General features: G+C 44.8%; 1 protein-coding gene across 2 annotated transcripts in view; it reads right to left on the bottom strand.

The window, feature by feature from the left end:
- Positions 1 to 685, bottom strand: part of LOC139576598 (calsenilin-like) — a 43,669-nt gene extending 42,984 nt beyond the window's left edge. For both annotated transcript variants that reach the window (XM_071402867.1, XM_071402868.1), the window contains exon 1: positions 577 to 685. In XM_071402867.1, the coding sequence (XP_071258968.1) occupies positions 577 to 582 (6 nt within the window). In that variant the 5' untranslated portion in view covers positions 583 to 685. The remainder of the gene's footprint in view (positions 1 to 576) is intronic.
- Between the last annotated feature and the right edge of the window lie 18,666 nt (positions 686 to 19,351).

Here is a 19,351-nt window from a genome sequence, read left to right as displayed (position 1 = left end):
TACCAGCAGGCTAATTACTTAACTTCTCTGCTTTGGCTCAAATAGGGAGAAATGTGCTGCTGAAGGACATGTGGATGGAAGGACGGAAGCAAACACACAACAAGTTGTCTATTTGTTTAGGCTACTATGACTTACAGCAATTTCTCCTTTCAATTATTAAATGGGCAATCTGCAGTTGCTACATTCCTTTTTGGACTTACAGTAAATAAATTAATGATATGTGCCCATTGATTCTTGAAGAATGTAATTTATAAATGCCTCATGAGCTTAGTTCAACTGTCATACCACAACAGAACCCCAAATATAAGGTTGTTTTACTCCAATGTTTGGAAACAAAGTAAATGTAAACGTCACTGTATAGCCTCAAAAACGATACTTTTTATATCATGAATGGTCAGTCCTTGCATCCATAGCTCTTTCTATAGCCCCATCCCTCAGCTTTTTATTGCGGATTGCCCCTATAAGGTGTGAAACATGCAGTTTTGGATTGACGCGCAATTTCAGAAGCAATGGTAGGCTAAAATGTAAAACAACCATGACCACGTTAATAGAATGAATGAAGTTGAGTTTGTTTACCTGCATGTTGTCTGATGTGAAGTAGGCTTGCTCTCCGATATGAAGGGTTAATCTGTCCTTGCGCTCTCCTCAAAGCAGACTTGCCTCGCGCTGTGATGTCCCCAGGAATCTCACTGCACAGAGAGAGATGGAAGGAGGGAGGGAGGGTCAGAGAGAGTGAGAGTGGGAGTGAGAGAGGGGGCGCGAGGAGGACGATGCGCTGTGTGCTCTCTCGAACTCTAACTGTTTTATGGGCTATGCCGTTTGCATTTTCCATAATCAATTTGAATAGTAGAAACGCAATTTAATATACCTATTTTAGGAGAGAACAGTTGCAGTTTCGTAAATTTGAAAAACTCACAAAGTAATGGATTGTTAAAGTATCAACTGGGAGCTGCGCGGGGAATTATTTTCCCACAAAAAGGGCTCTTCTTTCATTACTGTTTCATTATGCATCCAATTTATTCTCGTCAGGTGGAGAAGACGGGAAAGTCTGTGGCGCGTGTATGTGTATAAGTATGAGTATGAGTATGTGTTTGTGTGTGATGGTTGGTACAGAAACACAATTAAAACCCTGCTCTGTGAAAACCAAATCAATTTAGGAGACCTAGGCTTGGTCTGAGGCTGCCAGGGGCAGAGAAAGGGGGAGAGAGCGAGGGAGAATGGGGTTGGAGTGGGAGAAGGTGTGAGAGAGGGGGAAGAAATGGAGAGAGGAAGATAGGAGAAGGGTGTGAGAGAAAAAGGGGGCAAAGACATAGAGGAGGATTGTATTGAAAGAGGGTGTGAGAGAGGGAAGGGAGAGAAAGAGATAGGAGAAAGGAGAGAGAGAGATTGGTGGTGGATTGGGAGATTGTGAGAGAGAAAAGGGGGAGGGGGGGGGGGGGGTAGGAGAGAGGTGTGAGAGAGACCTGGGTGGAATAGCAATCAATCAGGTCAGTCATTTTCTGGAAATGTTTATTGCATAATAACAAGTTAAGATAGCCTGCAGGAGCCACAGGCCTAAACTTAATCTACTCTGAACATACTGTACTCCCTAGTACAGTGACCCTGCACTACGGCCACCCAGGTCACGGTCTATTCACTCTGCTACCATCTAGCAGACAGAGACAGTACAGGTACATTAAAGCCTCGGCCGAATCCAGGCCATCACACCATCTCCTGTAGTTAGAAAGACAGACAGACAGACAGACAGACAGACAGACAGACAGACAGACAGACAGACAGACAGACAGACAGACAGACAGACAGACAGACAGACAGACAGACAGACAGACAGACAGACAGACAGACAGACAGACAGACAGACAGACAGACACAGACAGACAGACAGACAGACAGACAGACAGACAGACAGACAGACAGACAGACAGACAGACAGACAGACAGACAGACACACACACACACACACACACACCTGTACTCACATATACACTCACTCACACACATACGCCCATACTCACAAACACACTGGACAATTCAAGTTTCTTTTATATAGTTTTTCACACTGTGTATTCGTATACTGTACTCTTCACATAGCTCATTATAATATACACTGCCTTCAGAAAGATTTCATAACCCTTTACTTATTCCACATTTTGTTGGGTGCAGCCTGAATTCAAAATGAATTAAATTATCATTTTCCCTCACCAATCTACACACAATACCTCATAATGACAAAGAGAAAACATGTTTTTAGACATTTTTGTACATTTATAAAAAATGACATAGAGATATATCTCATATACATAAGTATTCATGCCCCTGTGTCAATATTTTTGTAGAAACACCTTTGTTGGAAAATATAGTTTTGAGTCATCTTGGGTATGTCTGTATCAGCTTTGCACATCTGGATTTGGGGATTTTCTCCCATTCTTCTTTTCAGATTTTCTCAAACTCTGTTAAATTAGATTGGGAGCTGCGGTGAACAGAAATCTTTAAGACTTTCCACAGATTTTCAATGGGATACAAGTCTGGGCTTTGGCTGGGCCACTCAAGGAGTTGCATATTATTGTTCTGAAGCCGTTCCAGTGTTGCTTTGGCTGTTTGCTTGGGGTCATTGTCCTGTTGGAACGTAAATCTTCGCTCCAGTCTAAGGTCGTTTGCACTCATCAAGGATTTGCCTGTATTTCTCATGAGTGGCTTCTGTCTGGCCACTCTCCCATGAAGCTCAGATACAGCAACTGTTGTAGGGACTGTTGTCCTTCTGGCAGGTTCTCCTATCTCAGGTAAGGAACTTCCCTGACCAAGGTCCTTCTTGCACAGTTTCTCAGTTTGGTCGGGCAGCCAGCTCAGGCAGAGATTGGGTACTTCCATATTTTTTTACATTACAATGATGAAGACCACTGTACTCTTGGAAACTTTCAACATTCTAGCAATTGTTTTATATCCTTCCCCAGATACAGTACCAGTCAAAAGTATGGACACACCTACTCATTCAAGGGTTTTTATATATTGTTAAGATTTTCTACATTGTAGAATAATAGTGAAGACATTAAAACTATGAAATACCACATGTGGAATCATGTAGGAACCAAAAAAGTGTTAAACAAATCAATATATATTTTAGATTTTAGATTCTTCAAAGTAGCCACCCTTTGCCTTGATGACAGCTTTGCACACTCTTAGCATTCTCTCAACAAGCTTCACCTAGAATGCTTTTCCAACAGTCTTGAAGGAGTTCCCACATATGCTGAGCACTTGTTGGCTGCTTTTCCTTCACTCTGCGGTCCAACTCATCCCAAACCATCTCAATTGGGTTGAGGTCGGGTGGTTGTGGAGGCCAGGTCATCTGACCTCTCCTTCTCGGTCAAATAGCCCTTACACAGCCTGGATGGGATGGCATATCGCTGCAGAATGCTGTGGTAGCCATGCTGGTTAAGTGTGCCTTGAATTCTAAATAAATCACTGACTGTGTCACCAGCAAAGCACCCCCACACCGTCACACCTCCTCCTCCATGCTTCATGGTGGGAACCACACATGCGGAGATCATCCGTTTACCTACTCTGCGTCTCACAAAGACACAGTGGTTGGAACCAAAAATCTCAAATTTAGACTCATGAGACCAAAGGACAGATTTACACCGGGCTAATGTCCATTGCTTGTGTTTCTGGGCCCAATCAAGTCTCTTCTTCTTATTGGTGTCTTTTAGTAGTGGTTTCTTTGCAGCAATTTGACCATGAAGGCCTGATTCACGCAGCCTCCTCTGAACAGTTGATGTTGAGATGTGTCTGTTACTTGAACTCTGTGAAGCATTTATTTGGGCTGCAATATCTGAGGCTGGTAACTCTATTGAGCTTATCCTCTGCAGTAGAGGTAACTCTGGGTCTTCCCTTTCTGTGGCGGTCCTCATGAGAGCCAGTTTCATCATAGCTCTTGATGGTTTTTGCGACTGCACTTGAAGAAACTTTAAAAGATCTTGAATTGTCCGGATTGACTGACCTTCATGTCTTAAAGTAATGATGGACTGTCATTTCTCTTTGCTTATTTGAGCTGTTCTTGCCAATAATATGGACTTGGTCTTTTACCAGATAGGGCTATCTTCTGTATATCTTGTCACAACACAACTGATTGGCTCAAACGCATTAAGAAGGAAAGAAATTCCACAAATTAACTTTTAACAAGGCACACCTGTTAATTGAAATGCGTTCCAGGTGACTACCTCATGAAGGAGTGGCTTTGGGACAAGTCTCTGAATGTCCTTGAGTGGCCCAGCCAGAGCCCAGACTTGAACCCGATCGAACATCTCTGAAGAGACCTGAAACTAGCTGTGCATTAACGCTCCCCATCCAACCTGACAGAGCTTGAGAGGATCTGCAGAGAAGAATGGGCAAAACTCTCCAAATACAGATGTAGCAAGATTGTAGTGTTATAACCCAAATAAGACTTGAGGCTGTAATTGCTGCCAAAGGTGCTTCAACAAAGTACTGAGTACTTTGGATCTGAATACTTATGTAAATGTGATATCAGTTTTTTATTCATCTTTGTCATTATGGAGTATTGTGTGTAGATTGATGAGGGATTGAAAAATATATATATTTTAGAATTAAGGCTGTAACCTAACAAAACGTGTAAAAAGTCAAGGGGCCTGAATACTTTCCGAAGGCACTGTATACTGCTGTACATATTCTTACTATATATTTTTGGTATATATTCGCATGAGTTGCATTTGGATTACTGATTGATTTCTTGTTTGTAGTTTTTGATAACTTTTTATTTGTGCACTGTTAGCAATCTAAACATTTCATTGCACCTGCAATAACATCTGCTAAACTGTGTACGCGACCAATAAAATGATTTGATAAGGAAACCATAAACAGAGGTCACGTGAGTGAGGGCAAAGAGGTTGTCCCAGCTGTTGTCCTACATTAGCTAAAGCCATTTCCATGTAAAAAGCCCCATGAGCTCTAACATGTCATGTTAAAACGTGGTGTCAAAGGAAAGCTAAGAGTCTATTTATAAAGCATATATTCATGTTTCAACCATTTTTCATGCTAAAAATGTGTAATAAGCAACGGCTTTCTTTGATTTATGGTCAAACAGATGGAAAACGGGTCTTCGAAAACATCTCGCAGAAAAAGTATTAAAAGGTATCAGAAATACATCACAACCCAATAATCTTGAAGTAAAGACCCATGTAACGGCGGTCCTCCTCCTCTTCATCCGAAGAGGAGGAGCAGGGATTGAACCAAGGTGCAGCGCGTTGAAATGACATGAATGATTTATTAAATAAACAAAACGAACAAACACGAAAACGAACTATACTTGAAAATGATACAAAAATAACAAAACGAAAGTAGACAGACCTGAACAACGAACTTACATACAACGTGAAGAACGAAATGAACAGGAGAGACTACATCAACACGAACGAACAGCCAAACAGTCCCGTATGGTACATACATAGACGAAACAGGAGACAATCACCCACAACGAACACTGTGACAACGCCTACCTAAATATGACTCTTAATTAGAGGAACGCCAAACACCTGCCTCTAATTAAGAGCCATACCAGGCAACCCTAAACCAACATAGAAACAGATAACATAGAATGCCCACCCAAACTCACGTCCTGACCAACTAACACACAAAACTAAACAGAAAACAGGTCAGGAACGTGACAACCCATTCCTACTAATATCAACATTTATATTTCATTTTGCAGAAATTATTTGCCTTCTGTAAGTTTAATAAATCCTGCCTACCCATTGGGCACACCCCACCCAACTTGGAAAATGGGGTAATATTTGGTTGAGACATTGATGAATGAGATTACAACCTTCTGTAGATTCACCCACTCACAAAGACAGGCACACGTTTGTTGAATTCCCAATGTGTTATCAACATGCATTCAACAATCTAAAAGCACAACCAAATTCCAATGGAAAAACAATGTCTGATTTTTGGTTTAGTTGTCAAATAAATGTGTAATCACTGCACTTCATTCTATTTAAAAGCACAACACAGTTCAAATGGGTTAATTCAATGTTATTTAGTTTTTTTATACAACAGTTTAATGTCTTATCACTGTGCTTCAGCTAATAGCATAACCAAATTACCTGGATTGCAGTTGAGATTACATTAAAAGTACAAATGTGGTTTGAGATTCTGGGCAGATTATTATAGCACTTGTGAAGATCTCCACAGACTTGCAGTTCTGAACATGCACACTTTCTTTGATTACATAAGAATACATTTATAGAAAACAGTAAACTCCGAATGTGGCCATGGATGTGTAACTCATTAAAAGGTTGAATAAATACTGTTACATTAACTTCAGGCTATTTACTGTATTACAAAAGCAGTATTCAATTGTTGTGGACAACGCAACCATTATATAAACATTTAAAGGAGATGCATCTACTGCTTGAATAGTTCTATCTAAGCCACTGGCTTAATTCTATTCTTGAACTTTTATTTTTCCTTTAGTTGGAGATGTGAATCCAACATATCAATTATTAACTTGTCGATGCCATTTGAAATCAACCAAATCTTGAAACCCTGGGGCTATATGTATTGTTAACTTGTCGACAAGTTAATAGATTATGTACTGTATTGCAAAAGTGATATTGAATTGTGTTTTGTTGTCAATGCAACCAAATATCAACATTTAGAGGAGATGTATCTTCTGCTTTGATAGTTCCATCTGTGCCAATGACTTAGTAAGGCTTTAATTCCAGTTTGTCAACAAATTAATAACTGATATGTTGGATTCACGTCTCCATCTCAACCCAAAATCTTAATTAAAGAATAGGACTAAATCAAATGAAACCACACTTTAAATGCACTTTAAATAAAGTTTCATTTGATTTAGTCCTATTCTTTAAATTAGATTTTTGTTTGAGATGGAGACATGAATCCAACATATCAATTATTAACTTGTAGATTACATTTGAAATCAACCAAATCTTGAAACCCTAGGGTTATATGTGTTGTTTATTTTTAGTTGAATTCAGGGTTGAATTGAAACATTAGCTGTTGATAACGTTGCAAACGGCTATAAAGGCCTAAGTAGTTACATTTCATTTGCTCTGGTAAACCTACCCTTTGGAATGACTTCGACAGCAACAGTGAATGTATTACAGTTTTAAGTGGAGATCTCTCAACATTCATTCTCACAATAAGAAATTGGTAGTAGTCAGTGACAAATGTCAAAGGTAAGCAGGGCTGGGCTTGGTTAAAACCCTAATGGGAGATCATGGATGTTGAAATCAAGGCCGGTCCGGAACGCACCAAATCTGAACCAAACATAGATGCCTGTGTGTTGTGCATTATTAATCAGTCATCAACTGCTGTACACTCACACTACTGTACACTGTTCACTGACATGGCTGTCTGTGTGGGTGTCTCTCTCTGTCTCCATCTCTCTTGCGATCAGCCTCCCCTCTCTCTTTTGTAGCCATATTACCCAGTGCAAGCGGTCTTCCTTGGGTCAATACTCATCACACACACGGATGCTTCACTGCAGACCACTGTCTCACACACACACATGTGCGTGCACGTAGCAGTGTGTATGTCTATAGCTACATTGAGGAAGGATTACAGTTATTAGAAGATTGAGTGGCTCGGCGGGGCAAATAATCAGAGTGAGGGTCGATTCCATCTCAACCGCAAAATTATTTCACATCACATAATTGAAAAAGTCCTCATAGCAGATTATGGACTGATGTTTTTAGTGGAGATATTTCACTCGTTGAGCCATCCCTGGCTCACAACAGCACAGCCCAGTACAGTGAGTACCGATTTGCACACTCTTGGCATTCTCTCAACCAGCTTCATGTGGTAGTCACCTGGAATGCATTTCCATTATCAGGTGTGCCTTGTTAAAAGTTAATTTGTGGAATTTCTTTCCTTCTTAATGCATTTCAGCCAGTCAGTTGTGTTGTGACAAGGTAGGGGTGGTATACAGAAGATAGGCCTATTTGGTAAAAGACCAAGTTCATATTATGGCAAGAACAGCTTAAATAAGCAAAGAGAAACGACAGTCCATCATTACTTTAAGACATGAAAGTCAGTCAATACGGAAAATGTCAAAAACTTTTTAAGTTTCTTCAAGTGCAGCCGCAAAAACCATCCAGCGCTATGATGAAACTGGGTCTCATGAATACCGCCACAGGAAAGGAAGACCGAGAGTTGCCTCGGGTCATTGCCTAAGGTCATTAGAGTTAACTGCACCTCAGATTGCAGCCCAAATAAATGCTTCACAGAGTTCAAGTAACAGACACATCTCAAAATCAACTGTTCAGAGGAGACTGCGTGAATCAGGCCTTCATGGTCGAATTGCTGCAAAGAAACCACTAATAAAGGACACCAATAAGAAGAGGAGACTTGCTTGGGCCAAGAAACATGAGCAATGGACATCAGAAATCTGTCTTTTGGTCAGATGAGTCCAAATTTGAGATTTTTGGTTCCAACCGCCATGTCTTTGTGAGACGCAGAGTAGGTGAATGAATGATCTCCGCATGTGTGGTTCCCACCGTGAAGCATGGAGGAGGAGGTGTGATGGTATGGGGGTGCTTTGCTGGTGACACTGTCAGTGATTTATTTAGAATTCAAGGCACACTTAACCAGCATGGCTACCACAGCATTCTGCAGCGATACACCATCTCATCTGGTTGGCGCTTAGTGGGACTATCATTTGTTTTTCAACAGGACAATGACCCAAAACACACCTCCAGGCTGTGTAAGAACTATTTGACCAAGGAGAGTGATGGAGAAGCAGCCAACAAGTGCTCAGTATATGTGGGAACTCCTTCAAGACTGTCGGAAAAGCATTCCTCATGAAGCTGGTTGAGAGAAATCCAAGAATGTGCAAAGCTGTCATCAAGGCAAAGGGTGGCTACTTTAAAGAATCCAAACTTTTTACTGGTACTGTATATATATATATTTTTTATACCTACAGGGGACCTAAAATTCGAAATCAAATAGATAAAGATGGCTATGAGACATAAACATGTATTTGTCAAAATCAATGAACAGCCAAACAACCAGCTTGATCCATGAGAAAGACCCTGGACGAAGTGGACAGAATCTACACTTCCATAAAGATTACTTTGGGAGGAAAATGGAAGTTCAATAAAAGGTATTTACTTCTCATTAAAACCAACATGTTTAGCCTTCAATAAAGCCTTCATGGTGGAGCTTTAGGAAGTGGACAGAACATAGCTCAGCGACAGTCAGAGACTAATCTTGGAGGTGGGGAGGGGGCGATGGAGGGAGAAACTTTGTAACCCTGGAAACTGTTGCTAAGTAGCGGAACGAGGGATGCAGGGAAAGAGGGACAGAGATGGAACTGTGAGGGTGTGAGGAGGGAAGAGGAGAGAAAAGTGGGGGAGACCTGTGTGTGTGTGTGTGTGAAGAAAGACTGTATATCTAACCACAGCAGGTCAGGAACAAAGGTCAGAGAAAGAGAGACACAGTGAAGCTCAGACCCTTTTATCACCATTTGACCATGTGTAGATTCCAAATCTGAGTTATTGACCAATAGCATTACTGTTGAGCTAACTTCCAATCAGATATCAGGATGCCATCACAACAGCACCTACTGCTTTACAGAAGTGTGACGGAATTGGGGATCGTAGAGAGCAACACAGAGAAGGCTAGATTCCCGAGAAGACAATAAAACCTTTTGCATACAGTGTTGATAAAAGAGAGATAGAAGTTTGGGCTGCTCTCTGTGTGTGTGTGTGTGTGTGTGTGTAACAGTAGTCTGTGAATCGAGTCACTCACACAAACATGGAGCATTAAAGTGCTTTTACCCTCTGTGGACCCTGCCTTTGGCTGGTAGGATAAAAATAACCAGGGTCTGGCTGTCCTACATCACAGTAGCCTACAGACACACACACGCAAGAACACATGCACAATTACGCGCACGCACGACACACACAACATTTCCATTCAATCTCCTCTCACTTCAGTTCATTCCTCTTGATCCCTAGTTGAACTAAAACATCTGTTCTCTCTTTTCTTCTCTCCATCCCTTCTCCCTTTCTCCACTCTTTTTTATCCTCTCCTATCTCTCGTCCTTAGGAAATATGATTGACAGAATGTGGACAAAGAGGACATCTAATTCATATGCTAATCCACGTGGGTTTGATTCCCGCACGGTCGTACAAGTTAACTATAAATCAATTTGGATTAAGGCAGAGATCGCCAACCTTTTCTAGCACGAGAGCCACCCAGATAGCACAGTGGATCTGGGCTGATTCCGGCTGAGAGTCGGGGCACTCGGCTGCGAGTCAGACTTGGCGACGTCATGTGGCCCGAGTCTGGGCCGCCTTACTTATGGCTAGGATGCTGGGATTGAGCTCGGGCCGATTCCGGTGTGAGTTATCTGGCCCAAATGTATTACTTGGGACTCGGGCCGATTCCGGTGAGAGTTATCTGGCCCAAATGTATTACTTGGGGCTCAGGCCGATTCCGGTGTGAGTTATCTGGCCCAAATATATTACTTTGGTCTCGGGCCGATTAGGGCTACTCTCTGCAAATGATTGCTTTATATAATTAACCCAAATCCAGACAGCTGATGTCCTGAAAGAGCTGCAGAATCTGGATCCCTACAAATCAGCAGGGCTAGACAATCTGGACCCTCTCTTCCTAAAATTATCCTCTGCCATTGTCACAACCCCTATTACTAGTCTGTTCAACTTCTCTTTCGTATCGTCTGAGATTCCTAAAGATTGGAACGCGGCCGCGGTCATCCCCCTCTTCAAAGGGGGAGACACTCAAGACCCAAACTGTTACAGACCTATATCCATCCTGCCATGCCTTTCTAAAGTCTTCGAAAGCCAAGTGAACAAACAGACCACCGACCATCTCGAATCCCACCGTACCTTCTCCGCTACGCAATCCGGTTTCCGAGCTGGTCACGGGTGCCACACTCAAGGTCCTAAACAATATCATAACCACCATCGATAAAAAACAGTACTGTGCAGCCGTCTTCATCGACCTGGCCAAGGCTTTTGACTCTGTCAATCACCGCATTCTTATCGGCAGACTCAACAGCCTTGGTTTCTCAAATGACTGCCTCGCCTGGTTCACCAACTACTTCTCAGATAGAGTTCAGTGTGCCAAATCAGAGGGCCTGTTGTCCGGACCTCTGGCAGTCTCTATGGGGGTGCCACAGGGTTCATTTCTCAGGCCGACTCTTTTCTCTGTATATATCAATGATGTCGCTCTTGCTGCGGGTGATTCTCTGATCCACCTCTACGCAGATGACACCATTCTGTATACATCTGGCCCTTCTTTGGACACTGTGTTAACAGACCTCCAAACGAGCTTCAATGCCATACAACACTCCTTCCGTGGCCTCCAACTGCTCTTAAACGCTAGTAAAACTAAATGCATGCTCTTCAACCGATCGCTGCACGCACCCGCCCGCCTAGCATCACTACTCTGGACGGTTCTGACTTAGAATATGTGGACAACTATAAATACCTAGGTATCTGGCTAGACTCTCCTTCCAGACTCATATTAAGCATCTCCAACCCAAAATTAAATCTAGAATCGGCTTCCTATTTCGCAACAAAGCCTCCTTCACTCATGCTGCCAAACATACCCTTGTAAACTGACTATCCTGCCGATCCTTGACTTCGGCGATGTCATTTACAAAATAGCCTCCAACACTCTACTCAGCATATTGGATGCAGTCTATCACAGTGCCATCTGTTTTGTCACCAAAGCCCCATATACTACCCACCACTGCGACCTGTATGCTCTCGTTGGCTGCCCCTCACTACATATTCGTCGCCAAACCCACTGGCCCCAGGTCATCAATAAGTCTTTGCTAGGTAAAGCTCCGCCTTATCTCAGCTCACTGGTCACCATAGCAACACCCACCCGTAGCACGCGCTCCAGCAGGTATATTTCACTGGTCATCCCCAAAGCCAACACCTACTTTGGCCGCCCTTCCTTCCAGTTCTCTGCTGCCAATGACTGGAACAAATTGAAAAAAATCACTGAAGTTGGAGACTTATATCTCCCTCACTAACTTCAAGCACTGGCTGTCAGAGCAGCTTACCGATCTCTGCAGCTGTACACAGCCCATCTGTAAATAGCCCATCCAACCAACTACCTACCTCATCCCCATATTTGTTTTTTTCCTGCTCTTTTGCACACCAGTATTTCTACTTGCTCATCCTCATCTGCACATTTATCACTCCAGAGTTAATTGCTAAATTGTAATTACTTTGCCACTATGGCCTATTTATTGCCTTACCTCCTTACTTCATTTGCACACACTGTATACAGATTTTCTATTGTGTTATTGACTGTACGTTTGTTTATCCCATGTGTAACTAACTCTGTGTTGTTGTTTTTATCTTGGCCAGGTCACAGTTGTAAATGAGAACTTGTTCTCAACTGGCCTACCTGGTTAAATAAAGGTGAAATAAAAAAATAAAAAATAAAAACAGCTCCTGGTATATGTATATTAAGTTTACGGAGGGGTCAATTAAGGAAGACATCCTCTTCTGCAAACCAGTGCAAACCAGGACAACAGGAGATCATTTTTTTTAAAGTACTGACATCAATTGGACTTTGGTGGTCAAGATGTGTTTGTTTCTGTACTGATGGCGCAAAAGCCATGACAGGGAGACGTAGTGGAGTGGTAACGCGCTTGCAAGCAGCTGCTCCCAACGCCACTTGGGTACACAGCATTATCCACCGAGAGTGTCACACCCTGACCTTAGAGAGACTTTTTATTTCTCTATTTGGTTAGGTCAGGGTGTGATTTGGGTGGGCATTCTATGTTTTTGGCCGAGTGTGGTTCCCAATCAGAGGCAGCTGTCTATCGTTGTCTCTGATTGGGGATCATACTTACGCAGACCTTTTTCCCACATTTAGGTTGTGGGATCTTGTCTTTGTTTGGTGCATGTGTTGCACTCCGAAGCTTTACGTTCGTTGTGTTGTTAATAAAAAAAAAAAGTAAAACATTTAATAAAGAAAATGTACGCCTACCACGCTGCACCTTGGTCCACTCTTCACACCACCAACGAGAGCCGTAACAAAAGATCCCACCACCAACGGACCAAGCAGCGTGCCCCGGAGTGGAGGACATCATGGACATGGGAGGAGGTAATGGCAGGGCATGAGAGCCTGCCGTGGAAACAGGCGGAAGCAGCGAGGGAGGAACGGCAGCGATACCAGGAGTCACGGCAACGACGGAAGCCCGAGAGGCAGCTCCCAATTTTTTTTTTGGGGGGGGGGGGCACACGGGGAGATTGGCGGAGTCAGGGTTTAGACCTGAGCCAGCTCCCCGTGCTTACCGTGGGGAGCGAGTGACCGGTCAGGCACCGTGTTATGCGGTGATGCGCACTGTGTCTCCAATGCGCATTCACAGCCCGGTGCGCTCTGTGCTAGCTCCCCGCATTTACCGTGCTAGAGTGGGCATTCAGCCAGGACAGATTGTGCCGGCTCAGCGCTCCTGGTCTCCGGTGCGTCTCTTCGGCCCAGGATATCCTGTGCCGGCTCTGCGCACTGTGTCTCCGGTGCGCCTTCACAGCCCAGTGCGTCCTGTGCCAGCGCCCCGCATTTGCCAGGCGAAAGTAAGCATCCAGCCAGGACGGGTTGTGTCAGTTCTACGCTCGAGACCTCCAGTGCGTCTCCACGGCCCAGTGTATCCGGTGCCTGCTCCACGCACCAGGCTTCCAGTGCATCTCCCCAGTCCGGTGAGACCTGTTCCGGCTCCACGTACCAGGCCTCCAGTGTGTCTCCCCAGCCTGGTAAGCCCTGTGGCTGCTCCACGCACCAGGCTGCCAGTACGTCTCCTCAGTCCGGTGAGACCTGTTCCGGCTCCACGTTAGAAGCCTCCAGTGATGATCCATGGTCCGAAGCCTCCAGTGATGATCTATGGCACGAAGCCTCCAGAGACGGTCTCCGGTCCGGAGCCTGCAGCGACGGTCCCCAGTCCGGAGCCTGCAGCGACGGTCCCCAGTCCGGAGCCTCCAGCGACGGTCTCCAGTCCGGAGCCTCCAGCGACGGTCCCCAGTCCGGAGCCTTCAGCGACGGTCCTCCGTCCGGAGCCTCCAGCGACGGTCCCCAGTCCGTAGCCTCCAGCGACGGTCTTCCGTCCGGAATCTCCAGCGACGGTCCTCCGTCCGGAGTCTCCAGTGACGGTCCTCAGTCCGGAGTCTCCAGCGACGTAATGCAGTCCGGAGCCTCCAGCGGCGGTCTGCAGTCCAGAGCCTCCAGCGGCTGTCTGCAGTCCAGAGCCTCCAGCGGCTGTCTGCAGTCCAGAGCCTCCAGCGGCTGTCTGCAGTCCAGAGCCTCCCAGTCCAGAGCCTCCGGCGATGATCCACGGTCCGGTTCCTCCGGCAATGATCCACGGTCCAGAGTCTCCGGAGACGATCCACGGGCCAGATCCACGGAAGCGGAGGGATCAGCGTGCGTAGCGGGGGCTACGTCCCGAACCGGAGCCGCCACCGAGGATAGATGCCCACCCGGGCCCTCCCCTATAGAGTCAGGTTTTGCGGCCAGAACCCGCACCTTTGGGGGGGGGGGGGGGGGGGTACTGTCACGCCCTGACCTTAGAGAGCCTTATTATTTCTCTATTTGGTTAGGTCAGGGTGTGATTTGGGGGGGCATTCTATGTTCTATTTCTTTTTTGGCAGAGTGTGCTTCCCAATCAGAGGCAGCTGTCTATCGTTGTCTCTGATTGGGGATCATACTTAGGCAGCCCTGTTTCCCACATGTGTGGGAAATGTGTTGCACTCCGAAGCTTTACGTTCGTTGTGTTTTTTTTTGTTTTTTTGGTGGAACATTTAATAAAGAAAAATGTACGCCTACCACGCTGCACCTTGGTCCACTCTTCACACCACCAACGAGAGCCGTAACAGAGAGGCTCTTGCTGCCAAGGGAATGCCTGACAGCTTGAAAGACATTTTGGATGTTAAAGCAAGGCCCCTGAACTCTTGTGCATTTTCTGCACTATGCATTGATATGGGCAGCGACCATGTAATGCTTTTACAACATACAGAAGTGCGCTGGTTATCAAGGGGAAAAGTGTTGACACGTTTTTTGAATTGAGAGACGAGCTTAAAGTTTTCTTTACTGACCATAATTTTCACTTGTCTGACCACTTGCATGATGACGAGTTTCTCACAAGACTGGCCTATCTGGGTGATGTTTTTTCTTGCCTGAATGATCTGAATCTAGGATTACAGGGCCTCTCTACAACTATATTCAATTTGCGGGATAAAATTGAGGCTATGATTAAGAATTTCTCTCTTCTCTGTCTGCATTAACCAGGACAACACAAAGGTCTTTCCATCATTGTATGATTTTTTGTGTACAAATGAACTCAAGCTTACGGACAATGTGAAATGTGATATAGCGAAGCACCTGAGTGAGTTGGGTGCTCACTTACGCAAGTACTTTCCCGAAATGGATGACACAAACAACTGGATTCGTTATCCCTTTCATGACCTGCCTCCAGTCCACTTATCGATATCTGAACAAGAGAGCCTCATCGAAATTGCAACAAGCGGTTCTGTGAAAATTGAATTTAATCAGAAGCCACTGCGATTTCTGGACAGGGCTGCGCTCAGAGTATCCTGCCTTGGAAAATCGCGCTGTTAAGTCACTGATGCCCTTTGCAACCACATACCTATGTGAGAGTGGATTCTCGGCCCTCACTAGCATGAAAACTAAATACAAGCATAGACTGTGTGTGTAAAATTATTTAAGACAGACTCCCTCCAATACAACCCAACATTGGAGAGTTATGTGCATCCTTTCAAGCCTTCTCATTAACTTGTGGTGAGTTATTCACAATTTTCGATGAACAAATAAGGTTTTATATGTAAGATGGTTAAATAAAGAGCAACATTATTGATTATTATTATATTATTATTTGTGCCCTGGTCCTATAAGAGATCTTTGTCACTTCCCACGAGCCGGGTTGTGACAAAAACTCACACTCAATGTATAGTATAGTGTGTGTGTGTGTGTGTGGCAGGCTTACAATGATGGCAAAAAACAACATTTGAGAGTGCGCTGACCCTGGTACGCAGCTGGAGGTTGAATGTTTGAAGGGGTACGGGACTATAAAAAGTTTGGGAACCACTGCCTTAGATGATAAAATAGTTATTGGTAGAACCCTCTGCAATGGGTTCTACCCAGCACTAAAAAGGGTTCCCCTATGGGGACAAACCGAAGAACCCTGTATGGATCTACTTAGCATCTTTTTTTCTTAGAGGGTAGTCGCTGCTCCCTCTACACCCATCTATAACCAGAGTAAAACCAAAGTAACCTGCACTCCTCTATCTGTAACGCAGCTCTCACAGCGTTAACTAATTTCCCTCTGAGAAGAGGGCGTTTCGCCCTGTCCCCTTATCTCGCCCTGTCTCTGGCCCAAATCCCACATCTCTAAAAAGCAATTTACAGACTAGACAGAGAGAGCAAGAGAGCACTGAGAGAGAATGAGACAGAATGAGAAAGAGAACAAGAGAGAGAGAGAGAAAGGAATGCACTAGAGAGATAAGTAAGGTAGAGTAATGAGCAGAAAAGCTGAGTAGGCAGAAAGGGCACTCCAGGACAGAGTGAAAAGCGTACTGTATACTGAATATGTAGAGGAAATAAATCATTGCCTGACCACTGAATTTACACTAAACAAATATATAAACGCAACATGTAAAGTGCTGGTCCCATGTTTCATGACCTGAAATAAAAGGTCCCAGAAATATTCCATATGCACAAAAAGCTAATTTCTCTCAAATTTTGTGCACACATTTGTTTACATCCCTGTTAGTGAGCATTTCTCCTTTGCCAAGATAATCCATCCACCTGACAGGTGTGGCATATCAAGAAGCTGATTAAACAGTATGATTATTATCCATATGTGCACCTTGTGCTGGGGACAAAAAGGCCACTCTAAAATGTGCAGTTTTGTCACACAACACAATGTCACAGATGTCTGAAGTTATGAGGGAGTGCGCAATTGGCAAGCTGACTGCAGGAATGTCCACCAGAGCTGTTGCCAGAGAATTGAATGTTAATTTCTCTACCATAAAATTTGATTTAATTTGACATCAGCAAACGCTCACCCATACAATGCCATACACGTGGTCTGCGGTTGGGAGGCCTGTTGGACATTCTGAAAAATCCTCTAAAATGACGTTGAAGGCGGGCGCTGGGTGTGGGTGAGCATGCCAAATCAAATCAAATTTTGTAAATAGTCTGGGTGGCCATTCGATTAGCTGCTCAGGAGTCTTATGGCTTGGCCGAAGAAGCTATTTAGGAGCCTCTTGGACCTAGACTTGGCGCTCTGGTACTGCTTGCCGTGTGGTAGCAGAGACAACAGTCTATCACTAGGGTGGCTGGAGTATTTGAATATTTTTAGGGCCTTCCTCTGACACAGCATGGTATAGAGGTCCTGGATGGCAGGAAGCTTGGCCCCGGTGATGTACTAGGCCGTACGCACTACCCTCTGTAGTGCCTTGCGGTCGGAGGCCGAGCAGTTGCCATACCAGGCAGTGATGCAAGCCATTAGGATGCTCTCGATGGTGCAGCTGTAAAACCTTTTGAGGATCTGAGGACCGATGCCAAATCTTTTCAGTCTCCTGAGGGGGAATAGGTTTTGTCGTGCCCTCTTCACGACTGTCTTGGTGTGCTTGGACCATGTTAGTTTGTTGGGGATGTGGACGCCAAGGAACTTGAAGCTCTCAACCTGCTCCACTACAGCCACGTCAATGAGAATGGGGGCCTGCTCGGTCCTCCTTTTCCTGTAGTCCACAATCATCTCCTTTGTCTTGATCACGTCGAGGGAGAGGTTGTTGTCCTTGCACCACACGTTCAGGTCTCTGACCTCCTCCTTATAGGCTGTCTCATCATTGTCGGTGATCAGACTTACCACTGTTGTGTCATGAGCAAACATAATGATGGTGTTGGAGTCATGCCTGGCCATGCAGTCATGAGTGAACAGGGAGTACAGGAGGGGACTGAGCACGCACCCCTAAGGGGCCCCCGTGTGAGGATCAGCGTGGCGGATGTGTTGTTACCTACCCTTACCACCTGGGGGCGGCCCGTCAGGAAGTCCAGGATCCAGTTGCAGAGGGAGGTGTTTAGTCCCATGGTCCTTAGCTTAGTGATGAGCTTTGAGAGCACTATGGTGTTGAACGCTGAGCTGTAGTCAATGAATAGCATTCTCACATAGGTATTCCTTTTTGTCCAGGTGTGAAAGGGCAGTGTGGAGTGCAATTGAGATTGCATCATCTGTGGATCTGTTGGTGCGGTATGATAATTGGAGAGGGTCTACGGTTTCTGGGATAATAGTGTGGTTGTGAGCCATGACCAGCCTTTCAAAGCATTTCATGGCTACCGATGTGAGTGCTACGGGTCGGTAATCATTTAGGCAGGTTACCTTAGTGTTCTTGGGCACAGGGACTATGGTGGTCTGTTTGAAACATGCTGGCATTACAGACTCAGACATGGAGAGGTTGAAAATGTCAGTGAAGACACTTGCCAGTTGGTCAGCGCATGCTCGGAGTACACGTCCTGGTAATCCGAATGTTGACCTGTTTGAAAGTCTTACTCACCTCAGCTGCGGAGAGCGTGATTACACTGTTGTCCGGAACAGCTGATGCTCTCATGCATGTTTCAATGTTACTTGCTTTGTAGCGAGCATAGAAGTTATTTAGCTTGTCTGGTAGGCTCGTGTCACTGGGCAGCTCTCGGATGTGCTTCCCTTTGTAGTCTGCAATAGTTTGCAAGCCCTGCCACACCCGACTAGCGTCGGAGCTGGTGTAGTACGATTCGATCTTAGTCCTGTATTGACGCTTTGCCTATTTGATGGTTTGTCGGAGGGCATAGCGGGATTTCTTATAAGCTTCCGGGTTAGAGTCCCGCTCCTTGAAAGGGGAAGCTCTACCCTTTAGCTCAGTGCGAATGTTTCCTGTAATCCATGGCTTCTGGTTGGGGTATGTACGTACAGTCACTGTGGGGCCGATGTCCTCGATGCACTTATTGATAAAGCCATTGATAAAACTGGTGCTCCCTGCTTTAATTTTTGCTTGTAAGCAGGAATCAGGAGGATAGAATTATGGTCAGATTTGCCAAATGGAGGGCGAGGGAGAGCTTTGTACGCGTCTCTGTGTGTGGAGTAAAGGTGGTCTTGAAATGTTTTTCCTCTGGTTGCACATGTAACATGCAGATAGAAATTAGGTAAAACTGATTTAAGTTTCCCTGCATTAAAGTCCCCGGCCACTAGGAGTGCTGCCTCTGGATGAGCGTTTTCCTGTTTGCTTATGGCAGTGTACAGCTCATTGAGCGCTTTTTCAGTGCCAATACAGATGAACTCTGT

The sequence above is a fragment of the Salvelinus alpinus genome, chromosome 5, assembly GCF_045679555.1.
Source record: "Salvelinus alpinus chromosome 5, SLU_Salpinus.1, whole genome shotgun sequence".
In the NCBI taxonomy this organism is placed as follows: Eukaryota; Metazoa; Chordata; class Actinopteri; order Salmoniformes; family Salmonidae; genus Salvelinus; species Salvelinus alpinus.
This window is presented reverse-complemented; position numbering and strand designations above follow the sequence as displayed.